General features: G+C 38.6%; 1 protein-coding gene across 1 annotated transcript in view; it reads left to right on the plus strand.

Annotated features, from left to right (window-relative positions):
- The window catches only part of FNDC3B (fibronectin type III domain containing 3B), a 331,142-nt gene that overhangs the window by 90,932 nt on the left and 216,440 nt on the right, over nucleotides 1–23,770 (plus strand). The window contains exon 3 of the mRNA XM_054713730.1: nucleotides 2,882–2,957. Within this exon, the coding sequence (XP_054569705.1) occupies nucleotides 2,882–2,957 (76 nt within the window). The remainder of the gene's footprint in view (nucleotides 1–2,881; nucleotides 2,958–23,770) is intronic.

A 23,770-nucleotide genomic window follows, 5' to 3' on the forward strand; every position in this document is an offset into this window, starting at 1 on the left:
AGGAACTAAACATTTGAAAGGAGGTATTTTATTTAGTAGGATGCTTAAAAGCCCTTTACCTATCATCTTTCTCCCTGAACAAGTGGGATGGGGGTCTAGAATTGGCCTCAACAGAAGCAAGAGGGGAAGACATAAATGACTTTCGGTGGCTGGATGCATCTTTGAATGTGGTCTGGTGTCAGTGACCGCTAATGAACCATTATAGACACTTTTTATGCAATATGATAAACACATGATGTGACAGAATCTGGAACCTCATACCCCAATTTATCAATCCCTTTTTGTGTCTGGGACTTTCGATAATGCTGGTGAATTGTACTTTTAGAACCAGCATTCAGGACTAGTCTGACATATGAATTTGGGATTGTCAAAGAATATCTGGGACGTAGTCTTGATGTCCAGTGATTTCCCCCCCCCCAACTAATTAATTTTACAGGCATATATTATAGGCATCTTCCTAAAGGTATAAACACCAAGCAGGTGGTTTTTGCTCTGATGTTAGAATTTGCCTGTGGACTTTTGAAAAGGCATGAAAAATTTCTTTATTGGAGTATTGTTTCATTCCATTGTAGTCGAGTTATGTTCAATGTTTATATAAAGTTAAATCACAACTGTTTTCATGTTAGGAATGGCTTTAAAAAGCTCACTTTCAAGGAATTCTTACCATTTGCAATAGCATGGATGGAACTGGAGAGCATTATGCTAAGTGAAATAAGCCAGGCGGAGAAAGATAAATATCACATGATCTCACTCATTTGTGGAATATAATGAACAACATAAACTGATGAACAAAAATAGAACCAGAGTCATAGAAGCGTCGAACAGACTGTCTAACCTATGAGGGAAGGTGGGGGGTGAGAGGGTAAGAGATCAACCAAATATGAGCATAACCAATGGACACAGACGGGGGTCGGGGGAGAGGGCATGTACTGGGGGGTGGGGGCAACCAGGGAGAGGTCAGTGGGGGAAAAAGGAGACTTATGTAATACTTCAAACAATAATTTAAATTAAAAATAAAGCTCAGTAAAATCACACACAATAAAATAAAATAAAATAAAAAGCTCACTTTCAAGAAAGCAATTGAAATGCTTTAGTCATTCTATAGACACCAAGGGCTTTTTTTTTTTTAGTTCTTAAAATGGCACAATGTGCTTACATTGGTGAGAGTTTTGAATATTTAGGACTGAAAGGTTATTGATGCAGTTATGGTACAGGAAAAATAGATCATGTTGAAATAACTGTTATAATTCAAGGTAATGAGAAGCACCAGGGATGAAGTTCGGATTATTTTCGCTGAGTGACCCTGTTTTCTCCAGTTAATGTATTTCCTGATATTGAACATTTTTAATATGCCAGTAGTGTCGCCTGTGGTGAATTATTAGAAGAATCAAAATGCACGGGTATTAAAGGTTTAGTTTTTAAAGGTGGAATGTTTTTTTCTCAATAAATTTACAAAACAGATAAGTTAAATTTGCAAAACAGATGTTATGATACTACATGTGGTTTATATAGTAAAAATGTTGACTTTTTAAATTACATGTAAAGAAAGCTTAATTTATAAGTGAATTATTCGCAGTGGTTTTCCTTATGTTTTACAGCTCTCAGTCACTAAAAATAGTTGTCGGGCACTTAGTCTGTATCAGGCATAGTTTTGAACACTTATTTTGTGCCAGATCTTATGATTTTAGAGCCTAGACTAAAGAAGGAAAGATAGACACTAACATAATTGCTTAATTAATTGCAATTATAAATTCTAGGAAGGAGAAGTGGAGTTTTTTTTGTTGTTTTTTTTAGAACTTATTATTGGGGACCTGAGCTTTCCTGAGAGTCAAATGCCATTTCTTAGGCTCACAAGGATGAGTTGGTGTAGGTGTTAGTTGGGGGAAGAGTAAGATGAGTCCTGGGCAAAGATTAAGGAGTTCAGGAAGAGCATTACAGACAGGGGAACAGTAAGTTGATGATTTCAAGGCAGAGAAGAACAAGGCTTGCTCCAAAGACTAAGATGAATGACACTGACATCTTTCCAATTTCTAAAAATATATAGTCATTATTTTATTCGTGTCACCTTGCACATGATTTTTAACCACAGTTTTTAAGCATGGGTTATGTCCTTTAATTTGTATTTACGTATAAATTAGTGACCTTTTCTCTTTTTATCTAAAGAGGAACTACATTAGATTAGAACTAAAACTCTGAGGCTCTTGAAAACATACTTTGCCGTTGCCATGCATGGTCCAGTCTTTTGGAAGTTGTCTTCTAATATTAAATATTTATGTTCATATGACCAAAACACTGACATTTAGGTAATGGATTTAAAAATCTGAGTGTTTGGTGGGAACTACTTGTAATATTTATTTATTTATTTTGTACTGTTCATTATTATTTCCAGATCCTATACACAGATGCTTTTTCCAATCTTTTTTAGTAAATTGCTTTCTGTTGTAACAAAATAAAAATCATATACCCCATGTCAGTAATAGACGCATGGGAATATTATGCAACATTTTTAGGTCAGAACCTCATTTCTCTGTGTAATTTTCCTTTATAAGTATGGTTTCTGATCTTTTAATTTTTTAATTGCCGTCTCTGAATTAGTGAAAGAATAAGAGGAATTGTGTGAGAGGAAACCATATCTTAAAATTGAGATTTTGAGTCACATAGCATCATAAGCAACACTGGGGAATTCACTTAGCTAAATTCAAATGCATATGCTTAGTCCCCTCACATTTGAACCAGGTCTGAGACATATCCTAAATTTTGTGTTTATACAAGATTCTATGCCACATACTTCCTGTCTAGAACATAAATTTAGGTAATAAAACTGTTAGAGAAATCCCAGATGTTCTAGTATTAAATTGAAATTAATGTGTTATTTTGGCAGGTTATTCTTGTTCAAGTTAACCCAGGTGAGACTTTTACAATAAGAGCGGAGGATGGAACACTTCAGTGCATTCAAGGTAAGAGATTTTTTTTTTGGAAGCCTTCTAATCAAAGGAGTTTTTCTTTATTATTTTAACAAAGTGGAGTGTTTCTCTGTGTCTACCTATGATTTTTCTAGAAGTAAAATTTATCTTGAAATTAAAAATTTTTTTTTTCTTTTTCTTTCTGTCAAATAGGGACTCCTTTATGCTGATGTAGACGCTGATATAAAAGAGACAGAGTTAAATACCTCTAGTATTCTATTGACCCTTAAGTGCATTAATTTAACTTGGGAAAGCTTGCAGGGTTTTATATATTATGGAATTTGGTAGACCTGAAAAATTCCAATTGAGAATAGGAAGTACTTTTTCAAATTAGATAAAAGTTTTGCATATATATTGTGATGCTATCCAAATGATGATTTTATAGGTAATATTTCTATTAATGACCTGTCATTTATTATCAGATAGATATTAACAGAGTACTCCCAAGTTTGGTGGCTTAAAACAACATTTATTGTCTTACAGTTTCTGTGGGTCAGGAATTTGGGCACAGCTTAGCTGTGTCCTATGGCTCTGGCCTTTCAAAATGTTAAAATTCAGGTATGGCCTAGAGCTGCAGTCATTTTAAAGCATGTCTGAGGGTCAGCCTTTTTCAGGCTTGCTCAAGTGGTTATTGGCAGGATTTAGTTTTTTGCAGGGTATTGGCAGGAGGCGTCCCTCAGTGTTTTGCTAAGTGGCTCTCCTTGGGGACACTTACATTCTTGCAGCTGGCTTCATCACAGCAGCAGGTAGAGGGCAAGAGGCAAGACTAGGTTCAGCCCACTCAAGAAAGGGGTTTAGACAGGGTTGCCTACCAGCAAGCAGGAATATTTGGGGACCATTTAAGCTGCCCACCACCTTCTACACTCCACCTCCAATAATTCATGTCCCTCCCATATACAAAATACCCCCTCCCAGGATTTCCAAAGTCTTATTCCAATATAGCATCAACTAGAAGCTCCTTGGGTGTAGTTCTTTAATTGGGTACAGCTCGTTGGGCATTTCAGTTAATTTCTAGTTTGTGTGATACCAGTGTCTCTTCCCTGTAGTTCACTTTGGAAAGAATACTTAGATACTCTGATCCATAATGAATTCTGTTGTAGGAAGATCAATCCAGATCTGTATTAACCTGTAAACACTTGTGTTGGAGAGCACTGTTCATGATGGCTGTTTTTGGCAGTGATTGGACCTATGGCAAATTGACATATAATTGAGTTCACTACTAGGTTACTGATTGGACTGGAGTGTGATCATAGGGCTTATTTTTATTTGTTAAAATATTTTAATTGATTTTTTGAGAGAGGGGAAGGGAAAGGGAGAGAGAGAAACTCATGTGAGAGCAAAACACCAGTTGGCTGCCTCCTGCCTGCCTCTGGGCATGTGCCCTGACTGGGAATTGAACTGGCAACCTTTCGGTGCACTGGACAGTGCCCAACCCACTGATCCTAGGGCTTGTTTTTAATACCTGGACTTGCTTATCATTATATTAACAAATGAGGGGAAATACCCTTTGTTTGGTTTTCTATAATGAGTTACATGGAAAAGGTTGATTTTTCTATTGCTTTCCATAATGGAGCATGCTGCTTTGTAAGTTCACTACTTGTTTTTGTACCTATATGAATACAAATTTAGGATTTTTTTTTTTTTTTTGAGAAATGAGTGTTTTGTTTTGTTTTTAAGATTCAAGCCTAATGAGTTTTAATTGCAGTTAATTTGAAGTGACTTAACCACTCTTAGTAATTTTTACTGATTGCATTTCTCTGGCCATTGTGTCCCTGAAACTCATCTGTGGTGTTCTAAACCAGTGGTCGCCAACCTTTTGGACCTCGTGGACCACCAGTGGTCCGTGGACCACTGGTTGGCGACCGCTGTTCTAAACCATTTCAAACCAAACCTAGTTTTTATTGACAAAAACTTCAGGTCAAAGAAGAGAGGAAGTGAATATTTTAAAATAGTGTGGGATATAGAATCTTTGATCTTATAGTACTTTAATAGATGGATATTATCAACAAATGAAACTTAGAATTCAATCTATATCTTTAAAAAAGTCACACCAGATGAAAAGTCACTTCACCTGTTAGAATGAAGCTGATGTTTACAGTTCAGTGAGAAAGCAGTTGAGCCTCTGGGCATGGTATCCTTGGAGCCTCCTGAATTGGCAGGTAAACTGTGTCCCTCTACAACTGAGTATGTGTAACAATCTATAAAAGCAAATTGCTGAGTAGTTCAACATCTATAAAATCCACACTTTCATGCCACCTGCTTTTACTTCTTGATGTCTGAGGAGAGTGTGTGTGTGTGTATATATATTCGTCTACTTAGCCTCTCTCCCACTTTTTGTGTGAGTCCATGTCAGTAACTGGTATACTCTGTAGGGAATGTTGCAAGTATGTTGCTCCGTTCACAATGGGAGCTTTGTATTTATTCATGATGATACTTGGAGATAAGTGACACTAACACCCCTTCCAGTGATTTCAAAAATGCCTTTGACTAAAGCCATTTATCTTTGGCTTCCCCAGCCTTCCTATTCTTTGTTCTCTTCTGAAAACCCCATGCTATGGTTATCTTTATTTTGGGCATGGTGGTACCTGGGCCAATTAATTGAAATGACACAGGACAAGATGAGAGGGACTAGGACCTGGAATCACATGGTTTGTCAGGACTCGGGAAGCACTGGGGGAACAGGATGAACTGTAGAATCTGGAACTTTGAGTCCAGACCCATTGATTGCCTCTAATGTATAACTTGTGATCACTCAGCAACCCTACCCCCAAAAGCCTTCATTTGACTAACTCCCCTGTGAATTAGTAAACCCTTGACTCCAGGAGGTTAGGGCATAACAACACAGAATTTGGGAATAGACAGTATATTTAAAAATTCTAACACAAGTTATGTTATCCTTTCACTGTGAGTAACATCCCTAACATTGTTAATATTTATTCAGCTCTTACGCTGTGCTATGTATTTAGTCATATTTAATGGGTTGATAGGTACACATGAGGCCTGTAACGGTTAATTCACACAGCTGAAGTCACATAGCTGGAAAGAGGCAGTGTCGAGCTTTCATCTCTGGTATGCCTGACTCTCGAGTTTGAGATCTTTATTGCTCAGTACATGGAAGCATGAACTCAAATAGTAGGTCTCCTTGGGCATATGACAAGAGGAAGGTGGGTTCCTATTCCTGGAATAACAGGATTCTGGGCAGGATACCAGGATGGGTACTGATAGCCAGGATGAGATAGAGATGGTTTGCAGAGCAAAGGTGGATGGTGAAGACTGGGTCTTTATCAGAGTCAGAGCAGGCGGTGTGATACTGGGATTGACTTAGAACTTCCTTAAATTATTTTTGCCCCAAGTCAGGATTGGGCCCAGAGTTGGGATGGGCTGAGCGTTCAGGTGGGGCTTCCAGCTGCTGGAAGAGAAGGGGTGCAATGGGAGAGGACTAGGACAGTGGGAGGCAGTCTTTTCTGGCCTGCCTTAAAAAAAAAAACCTATTAGGAAAAGATTGGAAATACAGTCATATTGTAATGGAAACTCCTGAAAGAAGCATTTACATTTTACTAGAGATTAAAGTTAAGAAAGCAAAGCTCTACTGATGCTCTTTCCACACCAGCCAGCAGGTGGGGAAGTGGTTTTGGTGGTGGTGGTGGGGCAGTTGGTGGTGGTGGTCTTCCTGGAAACTTTGAAGTCATACCTATTGGTTACGCCATGGTTGAAACTGTCAGCTGGAGAATTCTGCTATTTCAGCACTGGTCAGCAGGTTTGGGATTGATGGTGGGGAGATAGGGTTAGGGAGTGGACTTGGTTGGGGGCCTTCCTGGAAACTTTGAAATTACATGTATAATGTTAACCCCTTTTGCTTGTAGTTGAATTTGTTTCCCTAATAATCTTTTGTATAGGACATTTATGGCATCACAAGAAAGACCCAAGAAGCTCGTTGTGATGTCATGGAAAAGCAGTCTGGAAATTCTAAGCAAATCAATATAAAAAAATGGTTACTCTGGGGAAAAAACAAGATTTTGTTTTTATGGGAATGTCCTTGGTGATAATGAAGGAAGAAAAACACAGGAAACATACGATATGCTGTGAAAGCAGATTCATTCTAATGGACTATTTCTCAATATTTTCCATGAAACATGAATCATAGGTCTTGAAGGGGCCACAAAAGGTCATAGTTTATTCTCACTGGGAGGCTGCATTCTACCTATGGCATCCTAGACAAAGAGCTGATTGTTAGGGAAAAAAGAATCTTAGCAATCAATGTGAATTCTTGCCTTTGCTTAAAGTCAGGAATTAATAGTGGGCAGCTGCAGGTCTCTCCCATTATTTTCATATCCTTGTCTGGGCTGCGGTGCTGGCAGTGCAGCTTTCCTTCCTGCCCACACATGCCATCTTTTTATCTGGGCCATTTCTCTGCTCTCTGTAAAATCTTTCAGCCAAAACAAATACAATACTTCCTTTAAGGCTCTAGTCTGTCTCCTCCAGGAGCCCTCCCGGACCACTGCGTTTCATCCTGACCTTTCTCTGCATTTCTGGGGGAGCAGGTAGAGGTAGCCCTGCATAAAACAGTCTGGCTGTATGTGCAGACCTTTCCTTAGCCCTTGAATTAGACTATGAACTCAGTTGTGACAGGAAACAGTACCCCCCATCTTATCTCCCAGCATGCAACCTGATGATAATTACTGACTAGACCGTTGACTGGCTCTGGCATCACCTCAAGTGTGATGATTTTTCTTTTACATTTTATTATTGTCCTGAAGCTTAAAGATGTCTAGTTAGGTGCTTTTGTTAGTCCTGACAGTCTCTATAGAAGAATTTCCTAATTCAAATACATTGATAATTGAAACTAATCTGTTTTCTATAGGGAAACATGCTTAGAGTCTGAAGAACGTTCGTTTTGATCCTATAATAATACTATAATTTTCATTTGTGTTGTAAGACTGTTGTATACAAATTGTGAGCCTGAAGAAAATAGGTGAATGTCATGATGACTCTGTAAAACAGATCAAAGTAAGATGTTTGGGAATTGCCACTTTTCTAATAAAGAATAATATTTAAAGATAATTACTAATGTTTTTGCCCACAATAATTATGTATCTTTTACGAAGACCATTTGCTTTGCTGACTTGTGTATAGTGGGTTGAGACCTCAAAATGATGGGAGAATATATGGTGGGGGGAACTCAAGGAGACCCCTTCTCTGAGATGGCTGTAGCTTAGAAGCCATTAGAACATGAAACTTATTCTCTCTTCTGCTTATTCTCCTTAAGCCTCCTTCAGCTCTGCATCTCATTCTCCCCCTGGCCCAGTGTGTGTGGGAACCATATCACTGATGAACACCATGCTCTGCTCGGGGCTCTGTGAATGACCCCATTGAGAGCAGTTCCACATTTCTGAATCTCCTTGTTTGTATCCCACCTCCCCTCCTTGTATGATTCAGCATCCAGACTGCCACAGGGACCTTAATGTTGCCTTTTTCCTCTCATTTTGTACTTTAAGTGCATTTATTAGACTTGTTTGGCACATTAAAACACTGACCTGTCATTCTTTCTAATAATTTCATGACAGGTCCTAGGGAACGCTCCCTGTCTCTTGCTTTTTGTTTATTGAGAAACTAGAGGCCCGATGCATGAAATTCGTGCAAGGGGCTCGGCCCTCGTAGCTGCTGCTTCATCCAGAAGGTCATCCAGAAGGATGTCCAGAAGGTCGTTTGGCTGCCCGGTCTAATTAGCATATTACGCTTTTATTATTATAGATGACATGAGTGGTGTCATAGCTAGGGGTTACAAGCAAAGCAAAGCTTCTATATGGTCTATTCCTTTAAAGCAGACTCTGCACATTAATGAGAAATTTCTGTTTTATTGGCTTAAAACCAAGGGAAGAGGACCTATTGCAAATGAAGTCTGTCTTCCAAGGTTGATTGAACCCTTGCCTTGTCTAAATTTGCAATTTTTTCATCAAAAATATTTGGGTGGTTTGAAAGTGAAATTACTGTAGTATAAATGTCTTCTCAAGTCCTTCTCAATCTTTGCAAACTTTTATTACATTGAACATGTAATTGATTGTTTGTTATTTGACTAATTATTTGCAGAAATATTAGTGGAAATATTTTTCCTATTACAAGGTTAGGATTTTGAGAGCTTCTTTTTTTTATAAGAAACTGCTTTGAAAATCCATTTCTTTTTCATTTGGAGGGAGTTTGTGAGGGATTGCTAATTTGAAATGTTATTGTGAACAGTCTGGCCTTACTTGAAAAATCACTTAGAATTGAAAATACAAGTCTTTCTCCCAGGCTATCTCCAGTGTCCCGCTCATCTTTTTCTGATAGATTCAAAGCTGTATTTGGTGAGAGTTAGTGAAGCTCTAACAGAGTCTGAGTTTCTAGGAGCATATGAATTACTCTACCAACTTGCCAGCTCATTTTATAACTCCTATATGTTAGTTAGCTTTAGGGTAAATTAGTCGTGTGTGTGTGTGTGTGTGTGTGTGTGTGTGTGTGTGTGTGAGTGATATTGATGAAAAATCATTTTCAGTGTTTTGGAGTATACCTGACCTTTGAAATGTTTGGGGGCTCTATTTTGGCCACTGTGTTTTGGCTTTCCTTTCATACATGACATGCACAGCCATTTGTTGCAAGTAGACATTCTGCATGCTGACCTGATAGGCCCCCTTTCAAACACAGCTTGCTGCCGTGTAACTGGAATTTTATCAGCAGGGTGGTCTCCATAAGAGTTGGTGAATACTGATAGATACAGAGCAGAAGGTCCAGCTTATGGAAGGGGTGGGAGGAAAGCCTGTGATCATACATGCAGCTGTCATGATGGGATTGAGCAATGTTATGAGACTCGGTAAAATTAGTGCTAAATGGTGTTGCTTCCAGGAGGTGTGAAGTCCCTATCTAGGGAGGTGCCCAGTGTGTCTGCTTCTTGTGCTTTTCTCCTTCTGCCCTTCCCAGTTAACTTGGTGGTTTATAGCTATTCTTACATTTACATTATTAGGACAAAAGCTTCACCCAATATTTTATTGTCAGACTTTCTTTGGCTTTTTTTCTCCAAATAAAGTTTTGGTGATTTGATTTGTTAGAAGTTATAAAGATTATATTTTAATAGTAAAGTGCAAGTCCTCTAGTTTGCTAGCTAATGCTTAACCTTTTAGCCTGTTTCCTTTCTTAAAATGGGTATAGTTGCTAATGTCTACCCAATAAGATTGTGAGATAATCGATTATAAATACTATCATCATCATTATCTAGTAATGTACACAGCTTTGCTGATTATTTTTATTCTAAACAGATGTCATGGGCATGACTTGATTATCCGACTTGTGGAAATGAGTTGATGCTCTAGCCTATTTCATTGCCTATCTATACTAATAAAAGGGTAATATGCTAATTAGACCGGGAGACCTTCTGGATGTCCTTCTGGACAAAACCATGGTGGCTGGGCGGAGGCAGAGGCGGTTAGGGTTGATCAGGCCAGGAGGGGAGGGCAGTTGGGGGAGAGCAGGCCAGCAGGGGGAGGCAGTTGGGGGTGAGCAGGCTGACAGGGGAGTGGGGGGAGTTGGGGGTGAGCAGGCCAGCAAAGGGGGGGCAGTTGGGGGCGATCAGGACAGCGGGTGGGGGCAGTTCAGGGAAAGCAGGCTGGCAGCGGGGGGGGGCAGTTGGGGGCGAGCAGGCTGGCAGGCAGAGAGTGGTTAGGGGCGATCAAGCAGGCAGGCAGGTGAGCGGTTAGGAGCTAGCAGTCCCGGATTGTGAGGGGGATGTCCGACTGCCAGTTTAGGATCGGGCCTAAACTGGCAGTCGGACATCCCTTGAGGGGTCCCAGATTGGAGAGGGTGCAGGCCCGGCTGAGGAACACCCACCCCATGCACGAATTTTATGCACAGGACCACTAGTTTATAATAGGCTGACTGTCACAGGGTTGATGGTGATGGCAACAATTCACACATTTCAGATTAAGGTTTATGGGAATGTATATATTGTTAAGATATAGCATTGTGGACAAAACAATGGGTCCACTGTTCCATGCATTTAATTAAAATGGATTGCTTTTGTTTTGTTTTGTTTTTTTGTAGCTGAAGCTTTATTTATTGCTTTTCTTTTGGATAAAAAACAAACTCACCCACTGTGCCTGAGCAGCCATATTTAGAAAGGCCTTCAAAGGAGTGCTTCTGGGTATGCGTTCTCTTCTTTAGGCCTTGCCTTTTACAATTAAATTTCAATTAAATTCCATAATTTTAATTTCTATTTAATGCATTCTTCTCTTAGGCAGTACTGAGGGAGCAAGGCATATTGGTAAGATCATTATGCATTTGGGAGTGAGATTGCCTGGCTTAGAAATTCCCTGCACATTAGTTGTAGATCGTAAAATTAGTTACTTCTCTACACCTCAGTTTCCTTATCTATAGAATTGGAATAACAGCATAGGTCTTGAAGGGCTGCTATTGTGTAGAAAGCATTTGAAACAGTGTAAGTCATTGTAAGTATCCAATAAATAAAAACCATTATTAGGCTTCCAGCCATTATAGCTAGACATCTAACCACTCTTCATTTTTGTTACCTGCCCTTTTAATGCATTTCAGGAAAACCTATGTAAACTTGAGGTTAGGGTGCTTTTGTTTTTTAGATGTCTTCACATTCTAGTCATATTACTTAAAAAATAATACATTTAAAAAATATGTGATGGGAATTTAGCCCCTGTAGCCTTTTACCTTTCAGGCTTGTTAAACAATGATTAAAATGCCATTTCTGAAGGTATCACTGCTTGGAGTTCCTTAAATGTCACAGCTCTTTGCATGTCAGATAATTCAGAAGAGCTAACAATGTCATGTTACCTCAATTGCCTGCCACATTTTATTTCAGAGCTTGTAGTCTTTTCCTTCTTGTTTCATTCTTTCTGTATATTTTACTCTTGTTTTTACACTTAGAACTTGAAAATTTTGTGTTAGAAGGGTCTTGAAATAAGTCTGTAAAGGGTTCTTCACTGGTAGCGGTCAAATCTCAGTGATCTTTGTATCCCAAATGCCTATCCAGCATCTACTAGGTGTTCAGAATAAGGGAAAGTCATTTCCTAATATACTGCTAAAAATTCATGTCAAATGGTGGGAAATTTTCTTTAGTTAATTCACAGAGGGTTTTTGTTTGTTTTAACTGCACTTAACTAGATAAATTTGGTTATTTTTACTATGAGTTCCTCAAATTAAGACATTGCAACTGTGCTTAAGTAGTTAAATTTGGCTATTTTTATTCTCAGTTCTTCAAATTAAGACAATACATGCATGAATGTGTTTCTAAAAACACATGCTAATTCTGAAGAGGTCCAATATATGGGTTATTCCTCTTACCTATAAAAAGCATGAGGGGATGATTATTATATTAATTCTTTTGTTAACTTTTTCTTCTGTGAGGAATAGTCTGGGAACACCTTGGAAAATATTTTTTAAGGCTATTTAACGGTAAAAGACCAGCTTTATATTTATCTTTTGTATTATTAGCAAACATTTTAATTTTGATTACTCATTCATATTTCAATGTTTTCATGCAGTGAAACGTTATAGCATTTATATCAGTAAAGTTTCAATAAAAACTGCCAGATCCAGAAATATGTAGAGTACACTTTAAATTGTAAAGGAGTCTGGTTACTGAATTAAGTGGGGTTGATAGAGAGTACATTTCTCTTTCTTCATCAGCTGTGAAGACTGAAAGGGTGAGGGAAGTGGAAAGATAGGTCACAGGGAAGGGCAGGAAGGAGGAGAAGAAAGCTGGGAAAAGGGCAGTGGTGCTGGGATGTGGAAGTGGGAACAGAAATTAGAGATGTTTAGCAGATGCCGAGGCTTACTGACCAATGGGACACACGTTGAAGAGAGGGACAAGTCATGGGCACTAGATAAATGGGTGTATATTTCCTTAAAACAGGTGGAATCTGGTCTTTCAGAAAAATATTTGTCCTGCAGTGTAAATCTTCGTGAGTAAACATTTTGTGCTCACTCTGTCCTAATTGGACAAGCATTAGGATTAACAAAAAAGGATAAAGAAGGCAAACTTAAAAAAAAAAAAAGGACTTTTTTTTTCTGCTTGTCAAATTGGGGGTTGTTTCTCTAAGGAGAGTTTTTAATGACTTGGAAGGTGTTTTGCACACTATTTTTGAGGATGTGAAGACAGTTGGATAAAAGGGGTATATGTTGTAATACTCCTTTCTCGCCCTATCTAAATATAGTGCATCCTCACTTAACGTTGGGGATAGGTTCTTGGAACTATAGTGAAAGGACATATAACAAAACCAGTTTTACCATAGGCTAATTGACATAAGCATAGTTAAGTTCCAAGAGTTAAGTTCTTATGGCATTTCATTAACGTTATAACAAAACGATGTCGAAGGAAACATTTTTATTCGAGGACCTGCTCTATGAATAGAACTGGCCTCAGAATCGCCTGCATCAGTGACTTTCATTTATGACATTATGGTTTGGGGTTCTTTGAATGTACCAGCATTTCTTCTGTGGGTTGGATGTAATTCTGTTCTCTAACTTTCCCCCTCACACTTCTTTTGCAATTGGAGAGAAAAGTTGATTTTTTTTCAAGTCTTCAAGTCTTTTTGTGTCTGGGTTAAAATGGAAGCATACCATAATTTAAATGTAACGCCTTTATGGACACTTTATATATTGCAGGGTAGAGCCAGAATTAACACTTTTTTGTGGTATCATTCTGGCTATAGGAATTTCCACCTCATTTAAAAATCTTCTAATTATTAGCTATAGTTTTTATTCTAAACTGACAAGAAGAGGGAAGAAAAGCTTTGGGAATAGGATTTGATACATAAAAATATAAAAATATAAGCATTATCCTTAGTGTTCTTTTGAGTGACTGTTAGTCTCTGTTAGAGGAATGACTAGATATATTTTATCTGCTTTATTTTGCAATTTTCATGTAAGTGGCTACATACTCATACACCTATCTCATCTAAATGTCAGATTAAACTCTGTTTACTTGATCTTGAAATGCCAAGACTTTAAGAGTTGTCCAGGGTTGGATGATTTTGGGTATGCAGGATTGGATTTTTTAACATAGAGTTAGTGAGTATTATGCTAGATATAACAGTGTCAGTATTTGGTGCCTGCTGTATGTACCAGGATATAAGCAGTGTGGACACAATGAGCACTTTGGCACAGCTAGAATTTAATTGGTTCCTCCTGTTGAGGAAGAAAATCTTTGTGAGCTATGTAATCAAACCTTCATACTTACATTGTCTTTGAGTATAAACATGAACTAGTTACAAAATCTTAATAGAATATAGCAGTAGCATGGTTTATCCCAAAAATTACATGTCAAGATCTGAGATTAATTGGCATAACTTATTCTTAATGATCAAAACAGTTCTTATTACTGTGGGTCAAGCATTTGCATCTTGAGCAATATAGTTCTTGCGTCATATGCTTAAGGTAAAGAACATCTCTAACATCTCAGAATTTTAAAGGTGGTTGCAATAACATAGTGGCTTGAAACTTGGGCACATCAGAATTATCCGGGGAATTTTAAAAAGCTGCACAAGTTGATCTCCAGGCTAATTGTAGGGAATTGTCAGATTAGAGAGAGTAAGGCATTACCTTTGAAAAGCATCAAGGTAATTCTAATAAGCTGTGGAGACTGAGAATTTCTGGTTAACCTAACCCTCAGGAGAGCTTCAGAAACTCTCATGGTGTTTTCCCAGAACATCACACTGCACAGGCTGCCCGCATACTTGTGTCTGTTCATCCAGGTTAGTCTTCTTTGGGAAGTTTTGCAAAGTGCTCAAGGATATTTTATCTCCTATTCATAAATGTATTAAGTAAACTCTTTGTGGTGGTTGTCTTTATTGAACCTATTAATTAAAATTGCTCTTCAGTTTTTCTTACAAACTTTCATAAGCAATAAACGGGGGTCATCAAACAAATTTGAGTTTACTTCTTTCAGCAGAGTACAGATTTATTTTCCCGTCATTTAGATGTAAACACAGTAGCTCACATATTGTAAACTAATAAAATTCAAAGTTGATTAGAACAGGTGAGACTGTGCAGGCAGATGGAGTTAAAACAGGTAGATGAGAAAATAGCCATGTTACAACTTGCTGCTTGCTGAAGCTGCCTTTAGCCCTGCTTTCACTTGACTTAATAAAAGAATTGGGCTGGGACTGGTGCTCTCCTCTTTGTTCCCTTGTGGATCTAGCCTGGTAACTTGAATGGTGGAGACGCCTTGGAAACATCTTGGTACTTGACTCAAGTGGTCCCCACAGAATGCTGAATCAAGGGCATGGCATCCATGTGTCAGACACTGACAATTACCAGTAACTTCAGCATGGATCAGAATCACCTGGAGGGCTTGTTAAAACACAGATTGCTGCCCCCGCCTCCTCCCATTGCTAATTCAGGTCTGGAGTGTGGGGTCTGAGAATTTGAAGTTATAAGAAGTTGCCAGGTGATGCTGATGTCCTTGGTTCTGGGACCAAGCTTTGAGAACTGAAGTAGGAGATTGTGGGGTGAGGGGCACTTGTAAGTAAAGGGGACTTAGAGAAATGGTGCCCTTAAATAAAAGAAAAAAACTCAGGATTAAGTATGGTCACAAAATGGACAAAGGGAAAAAGTCCATGTAGATGCAGAAAATAAAAAAAAGGATAATGGTTTAAATTCTTTGTTACATGCTCAAAGATAGAATCTTTATCTGAAAAATTTCCCCTTTACAGTCTTTTAGTTTACACCTTCTAATTCAATTGCCATTTTATCAGAAATTCCTTTCTTTTCTGTGCCTGAGTTCCCACATAATGAGGAAAAAAAAATGATTGCCAAGGATATCCTAGGGATGTTTTAAAGTTTAATGAATCGTATTATGTAGTATAGAAGGGGTCACTGAATTAGGAAACATGGAAATATGAAAAATATTCCAAACAGATAAAAGAATATCATACACTGTATTCAAGTAATAAGTACATTGCTTCCCCTCCCCTCCCCCCCCTCTCCAAGTCAGCTGGGTGATAGTAAAGAGAAAGCCAAAAGGGGCGGATAAAAAGTAGGTGGGCTCATATGGAAGTTGGCTTCACTGTGCAAAGTATTCTAAAGAAACAGGAAAGTTTTGAAGCATCAAATGGGGGAAAGGAAGTGACTCAGAATTCAAAATAGATAGGACTCTACACCAGCAAGGATTTGGAGCAGAGGAACATTGTCCTCAGAAAAGAGGAGAAGTTACCCATGAGAGGCAGTTAGGGGTAGTGAATGACTCCATAGTAACGTGGAAAACAGGATTATACTTTTTTTTTTTTCCTCCTATGGACAGGGCACCATTGTAGAAATTTAGAAATTTGTGCCCTGTTTTAAAAATCTATTTCAAGGGTCAAATTGTTGAATTCCAGACCAATTATTAGTAATTAAAGTTACAGCTCTTGAGAAATTTTCTCATGTTCTCTAGAATCTAGAGTCTAGATGATTTCCCTTGCTGTTCTGTGAGTTTTCATTGATCATTTTAATACTCATTGCACCTGTCATGCTGGTATCAGCAATTAACATTCTTTAGAGGTGAATAGAATGTCAGCCTCCAACTCAGATGAAACTCAAGAACAACAGGTGCATTCTACCTGTTTCTTGGCTATCACCAGAGTAGTCAGAAGGCAAGTAATTAACCACAAAACAGACTTTTGAGAAAATGAGACTCTTTAGAATTTGAGCCAGAGTGCTGAAAAGTAGCTCTGGATAACATACTTAGGAGACATAGGAAATGGCTCAACATAAAGTGCGTAATAGCCTTGCTAATCTGACTTCTTTAAATTTATTTCAAGCCTGTTTTCCTTTGTCAATACAAATTTTAACTGTGCACCTCCCACAGACCCTCTGTTTTGTGCAGTTTTTAAAAAATTGATTTAGGTTCACATCAAAGGTCTTTGGACTTGAACTCGTGCAATAAAAATCAGTTGGTTATATTGTTAATTTCCCTCTTCCCCCTTTTGAAGGAAGAAACCTGACAAAACTTAACGGCTTCAATTAAAGGGAGAGCATCTCCTGATAGTGGTTTAACTTCCTTTCCATTCAATGTAGTTTCATTGACCAGGGCCTAACTTTCCTCACCTCAGAATCAGAGGATTGAACCAGATCATTTCTAAAATTCTTCATGTCTCTCAATTTCTTTTTTCTCTTGCTCTTTAATTCATGAAAAGACCAGAATTTTACTTCAATAGGTTCAAGTGAGGGCAGATTTCAAGAGCTTAATTATCTAGGTTGTTTGAGATGTTGAATTATCATTTAGGACTCTTTAGGTACTTCATTAATTTCTCTAAAATTTTATTAGCATAATTTAATCTTGAATAGTAACAAAAAAGGGAAAGAAAATTACCAGTATTTATTTTTTTTGTTTGTTTTAATAGTTTTTTTGATGTGTCTGTGCAAGCCAGGTGCTTTACATTACTTGTCAACCTTGGCTGCACAGCTGAGTCACCTGGGATTTGAAAAAACAACAACAATGCTTGAGTCCCTACTTTCAGAGATTTAGATGTAATTGGTAACTAGTGTATTTTTAAAGATAGACTTGGTATATTTAGTTTACATTGCATTCAGTAAAATATTTGATGGGTTTTATTTTTATGGCATCCAGTATTTGGGATATTGAATTATTGGTGAATGGAAAGAAATCCTAACAACATGAAAAGTGATACTTGCTCATCCCAGGTGTCCTGCCTGAGCTGAAGGATCCTGACTGTCCCCACGTCCACCTCTTCTCCACGAACAGGATGAGATTGCCTTGTTGCTTGTCTCGCCTATAAAACAGCACACAGACTTGTCCTGTTTGCACTGCTTTCATAGGATCATTTGCTATCATTCTATTGAATCTAGTATGCCATTGATTTTTTTTGAAAAGTCATTCTTTTCTACAAAAGAGAAAACACTATCAGTTAAACTGACTTGCCCTGCACTGTAAGCTGCTTTCCTTTTTAGGAGATGTTAAAATAAGGCAAAAAAATTACTTGGTATCAATGAAATACACAAATTTAGTTTTCAGTTTCTCTTTCTGATTTAATTAGGTCTTGAAAATTACAAATCAATTTGCGTTTTCTTAATTTGTGTTTGCATAATCATTTTTTTGTGTGTGCATGTCTGGAATAGCTTATTCTCTATACTTCTCAGTTTTAAAAATATGACTAATTTGCTTAAACATTATCCCTTCTAAATATGCCCTGGAGGATTTATATGCAAGTCATAATCTTGTAATGCTCTTTGTTAATTTTAGCTTCTCACCAAATGTCTATGTCTCATTATGCCAAAAGGCCCATTTTTCTATATGTGTACATATGCATACATATACACACATACACACAGTGTGTTTGCCAATGTTGCCACTTGTGTCTGTTCTGTTTTGTCTAACTCTCAAAAAAACTATATTTTGGGTTTAAAATTTTTCAAGGCTCTTCTGTTGTTCATCTGTGTGTCGGCTGTTGCAGTATTATCCTATTAAAAACAACATAACCCAACTCAGCAAATTTATCATGTGCTTCTAACACTTATATGGAAAATATTTAGTTTCCTTATTCTCTTTCACTTTTTTTTCTTTGTGCCTACAGTGTTAACCAAGAAATATATTACCTTTGGATCTAGACCATCTGCCTCTAAATACTTCCCTTACATAATTACTAATTTAAATTTATTCCAGATGTACACTCAGTATATGAGATTTGGTAGTTTTAATTTTTTGAGATGTTTTTAAAGATTTACTGTAATTTATCAGGGCATCAGGGTATTTTTTTCATGGATTTATGTAAAGTCTGTGGTAGGCAATTAAACTTGGTTTTCAGTAAATTAACAGGTAGGTGAATCTAATATTTTCTTTCTCCCCCATAAGGAGATTCTGTTGAGAATCCACTTAAAGATTCTCAGTCCCTGTATGAAGACCAGGTTTGATAAAGTGACTACTCCATCAGTTGTGCTGTTGGTGTTCATTTATATGAATGGTGGAAGATGAAAAGGATTACCTTTTACATCACTAAATATCTAAATACCTTGATTTTGTACTTGGTCTTTAGTTCCTCCTCATGGAAAAGTTCATGTTACAGCTATGTGTCATCTGCCGCCCTGTGTGCTTTTCTTCCTTCTCTGGTTTGCTCCGAATGCCTCATTGGAAGGTACATGGTCCAGTTTGCACTTGGGTTTGTGTGTGCTTGGGGGTAATTAACACCTTCTACCTACCTGGTAGCTCAGTGCCTCCCAGAACTGTAAGGAGCAGACTGCCTTTGCTGTGTCTGCAGTGTTGGTGTTGTGTTATTCTGTTCTCCATCCTCGGCCTGTCTCACTCGGACACCCTCCTTCATGTATGAGCCACTCTCTCTGTCTTCATCTCCTTTCTCTCCTGTTTCTTTTATTCATAACCTCCACAGGAAGGGATGTTTTCTTTAGGAAACCTGGCATTTTGGGAGAGAAAGATTTGATTTTTGGGCTCTCCACTTTTAAGAGTGGAGGGGAAAGTTGTCAAGTTAAAAGGTTCCTGAGAAAAATCACATTTCTTCTTTATACAGGCTCCCTGGTCTACATTTGCAGCAACTTAAGAAACGCTTCGATATCCCCATGCATAGGAGCTCTACTATTTTATTGTAGCCTGTTAATCTTAATCATGTGGGTTTACTTGAGCGGGATTTACTTTGGAACTTACCGAGCCAGCTACATTAAATATGGTATTGTCATTTACTGCGTGTATCTCTGTGTGGGGGGTGATTCTTGACATGAATCCATCCTGTGAGGTATCGTGATGATATCTGGCATGCCTTATTTGTTTACTGTTTTAACTGTGTGTGTTTATAAGAGAAAAAACCCGTAGTGATGCCTTTGTGTGTCTGCCCCTTAGGTCAGGTTTTCTGTCCTTACTCAATGCGGGTCAGGCTGAGATTGGTTGGTTGGATGTGCAGAATTTCCTCTGTCGGCCTCAGGAGCCAGAAAGCCACGATGAAGTTTGAGTTGGCTTGTGGCAACCTTTTCCAAATATGAATTTGGATGCAGTACAGAAAGCCCTCTAAGAAAAGAAGGAGAAGGGAGACCTATAACTCTCTAGCTGAAAATATTTGGGAACATTTAGAAATGGGGAAACTCTAACCCTTGGTGTTTGGAGTCTTCCCTAGGCTTGGGCCGTGTCGCTGTGGTGCTCAGAGGCCAGCCTTTTTTTCCAGGCTGAGCACTCCCTTCACTCGGGAGAAGCCATAGAGCAGCCTCTGTCCTGCGGGTGCTGCACGCTGACTTGCTCCAGACAGTATTGAATGTGACCTGGCAGCCAGTGCTGTTTCCTGCTGACGTGGCCTCCCACAACTGAGCAGAACAGAGCCGCCTCAGTGTGCTGAGGAAGGAGCGGGAGGGCATGAATCACCAGCGGGATAATGAACAAATTAAGAGGGGAAAGCGCCTCGCTGTTCAGGTTTCCTTCTAGATAGACTTAAAAGACACCTTTTTTATAGGAAGGGAGGAGGAGGAAGAAAAACAGGAGTGAAGAATGCTACAAGAATCAAACAGTGATTTGCTTGGCCATAGGAAGAGTTTCTTATCAGCAGGAGTTACTTCTGGGGTGAGAACCAGTCTGCCGCAGACATCTGAGAGGATGCTTTCGGAGGCCAGACTGGGCTGCAAGGGCCACACTCCAGCGGTTGGTGGGGGGACGAGGTCCCAGTCATCTCCTGCAGGCAGACATGAAAAAACAAAACAAAACAGAACTGGAGTGTGTATCTTGATGGAACAAGTTCTCTCAGCTTGGTAGGAACTGGAGCAAGAACTGTGAGAAACCATTCAGGAGCAAATCCTGTTGCATGGTTCTCCCACCTGTGGTGTCAGCATCTAAATCGATGCTCATTGTTGGCTTATGTTTCAATCACTGCTTGGTACTTGGATTTTGCTTATTTGAAAAGGTCCAAGTACAGCTCCTTGGTACCTCTGATAGGGCCAAAAAAGTCAAGCTATCATGGAATTTTAGAGTGAGCTGGGACTTCAATGGCTTCATCTATCTTTAAAAGTGATTGTAGACCCTTTTTTTTTTTCAGTCAGTTTTACATGGAAGCCCACTCTACCAAGCAGATGTAGGTAGAGCTGACTGAGGGCCTGAGGCACACCTGCTCCTATTTCTCCTGGTACTGGCCCTTCAAACTTTCTCCCTGGCCACCTTATACCCCTTGCATACGTATGTTGTAAAACCACTGATCTAATCCACCACTCTCATTTGTGAGGAAGTTTTGCCTCCCAGGTAGGTCAGTTTGTTAGGTAATATTATAATATTATAAGTGCCTCAGCATAAAAGTTCTTTTATCTGTCTTTTGTTTTTGAGCCTTCATAATTTCTGTTAGCTGTTAAAAAAGCCTTCCTGGTCTCTCTGCCACCAAACAAATTCAAGTGAATTATATAAATAAATGATACACCAGGAATACTGGTTACACCATATGCCAAAAGCCACCCAGCAATCACTTGGGGATGCTGCAGCAGTAAAGAAAATGAGGGTCAAACTGCTCAGCCATCTCCAAAGCAGAATCCTGAATGAGGGCGCTCATAGGACCTGAAAGGACCAAGAAAACCGAGAAAGTTTTTCCAGTCTCTGTGGCAGAGGACCTCCGCATTCTCTCTGTTGCCTTGGCCGGGTATTTGAGGATCTTCTTTGACTAAGTTCTCTGGGTAATTTTCCATACCAAGTTTCTGTAATTTAAACCAAACCTAAAAATAACCATGCTTAAAACGTACTGATGGTTCTTCCTTTCAAATGTGTATCCTAGATTATGGAATAAAACTGAGGCAGGTCTAGTTATAGGACCTCATTCCTGGTTCGGTGTTGGCTTTCCTGCATAGCTCGCAGGTCTTGTTTGTAGGTGGACTTGGACTTACAGGTTTTGGAAATCATTTACATTGGCCGTATTTTCCAGTGTTTTGCCTTTCCTGCAAGCCACTTTCTCCTGTTGCTCCCCAAATTACTACCCTCAGCTCAGTAAATAGAAGTCTTTGCTTTCAACATGAATTCTCAGGAAAAGGCAAGCTAGATACAAATGGAATGGAGAAGATGGGATATTAAATGTGTAATATAGGTCTACTTATATTTTCAGTGAAGTCATCTGATTTCCTTTAAAGAGGTTTTGATTTTTATAGGCTATGCATGGGTGGAATTAGAAAGCTACTCAAATCATTTATGGTGTTTTGTTGCTGCAGTTGTACACTTTGGGTTTACACTTTGTGAAGGATTAGAAGGGGAGAACTTTTTATCTCTTCATCCTGTTGCATTGCAGAGGTGCTGTATATGTAATGATATGCCTTTCCCTCCTCACCTCATACTGGGGGAAAAAATAACTTGAGACTCCTTTTTTGCAAATGAGTAAAACTATTTCTTAGTAAAACTATTCTTCAAATACAACTGTGAGTAGGAAGCCAAGGCAATGGGAGGGATCATTCTTTTGTGTGATGGTAATGAGATAATTTCTGCATTACAAAATTTCAGGACACTCTTTGTTTAAATGAAACTTCAGAGTCCTTGCAAAGCCACATTACCAAGTCTTTTTGCTTCATTTAAAAAAGCCTTTATTAATTTCATATGTTCTGCTGCCATCAATTGCGTAAACTAATACAATTGTTTTTGAATAAAAGAACTTAGGCCATCATTTGTTTGGTGTCTTGACTTTTCTCCTTTTCTTCCCCAAATATAATTTGACCCAATCTGGTTAAGAGTTGCTATTGTTCCCACCATTAGCCACCCACTCCAAGTGGCACCTGCCAAGTGTAGTTCAACCTGGTGTTGGAGGAAGGTAGGAGGAAGTGTTAGGGTTGAGTGCAGAATCATTGCCTGAAGACTGGGAGGCTTATAGCAGGCAGGCCTTACCAGGGCTGCCAGCACAGATGGGCACAGGAATTTCCGTTATACTGCAAGAGGGGATGAGGAGGCCTGAGGGTGTCACACTGCCAGCCAAGATCTTGAAGGCTTCTTTGTATTGTCTGCTGATCGAACCTGGAACGCCCTACCGTGGAAGGGATTATGTAGTGAAAAAAATGGCTGGTGCTGACTTTTGAATTTTTTTTTGGATCTCATTCTCCAAAGCAACAGGAATTTATTTGGTTAAAAAGCAACTAATTAATCTGTTTGATCTTGATGTGGAAATGAACCACATCAAATTCCAGGTCAAATCGCTTTTCCTTGTAGAATGTTTGCTTAACCTTTTGAGGTGTGTTTCAGTAGATTCTGGACTATAGAAAGTTTATTTGTCCTCAGTATTCTAATCTACATGGTGGCATTGTTCTAAAATGCTCTTATATGTAAACCTAATTTTGTCTACAAATAAGGAAAGTCACATTTACAAATTGATTATAAAATGTTGTAGATATAGTGTGTAACTTAATCATATACGCAGTACCATATATGGCATCATTCTTGAAAAATACTTTGCCATCTGGTCCCATTTATCTAAAATGAAATACCCCTCTTTTTAATTCATATTAAACTGGCAGCTAATATTATTATCCTTATTTAAAACATGAGGAAACAAAAGTTTAGAATGGCCAAATAACTTATATTCAATAGTAAGTAGCAAAACCAGAATTTGAACTTCAAAGCTCCTGGTATTAAACTTAAAAAAAAATAATTGTAAATTCACAGGAAGTTGGAAAAAATGTACAGGGAGATCCTAATGCATCTCTAACCCAGTTTTACTTAATGGTAACATCTTGTATAACTATAGTACAATATCAAAACCAGGAATTAACATTGCTGCGATCCGCAGAGCTTATTCACCTTTCCCCTGCTTTACACGCACTCATTTGTGTGCATGTGTGTAGATTTATGTAGTCACTACCACAACCAAGAG

Source organism: Eptesicus fuscus, chromosome 3 (assembly GCF_027574615.1).
Source record: "Eptesicus fuscus isolate TK198812 chromosome 3, DD_ASM_mEF_20220401, whole genome shotgun sequence".
NCBI classification, from domain to species: domain Eukaryota; kingdom Metazoa; phylum Chordata; class Mammalia; order Chiroptera; family Vespertilionidae; genus Eptesicus; species Eptesicus fuscus.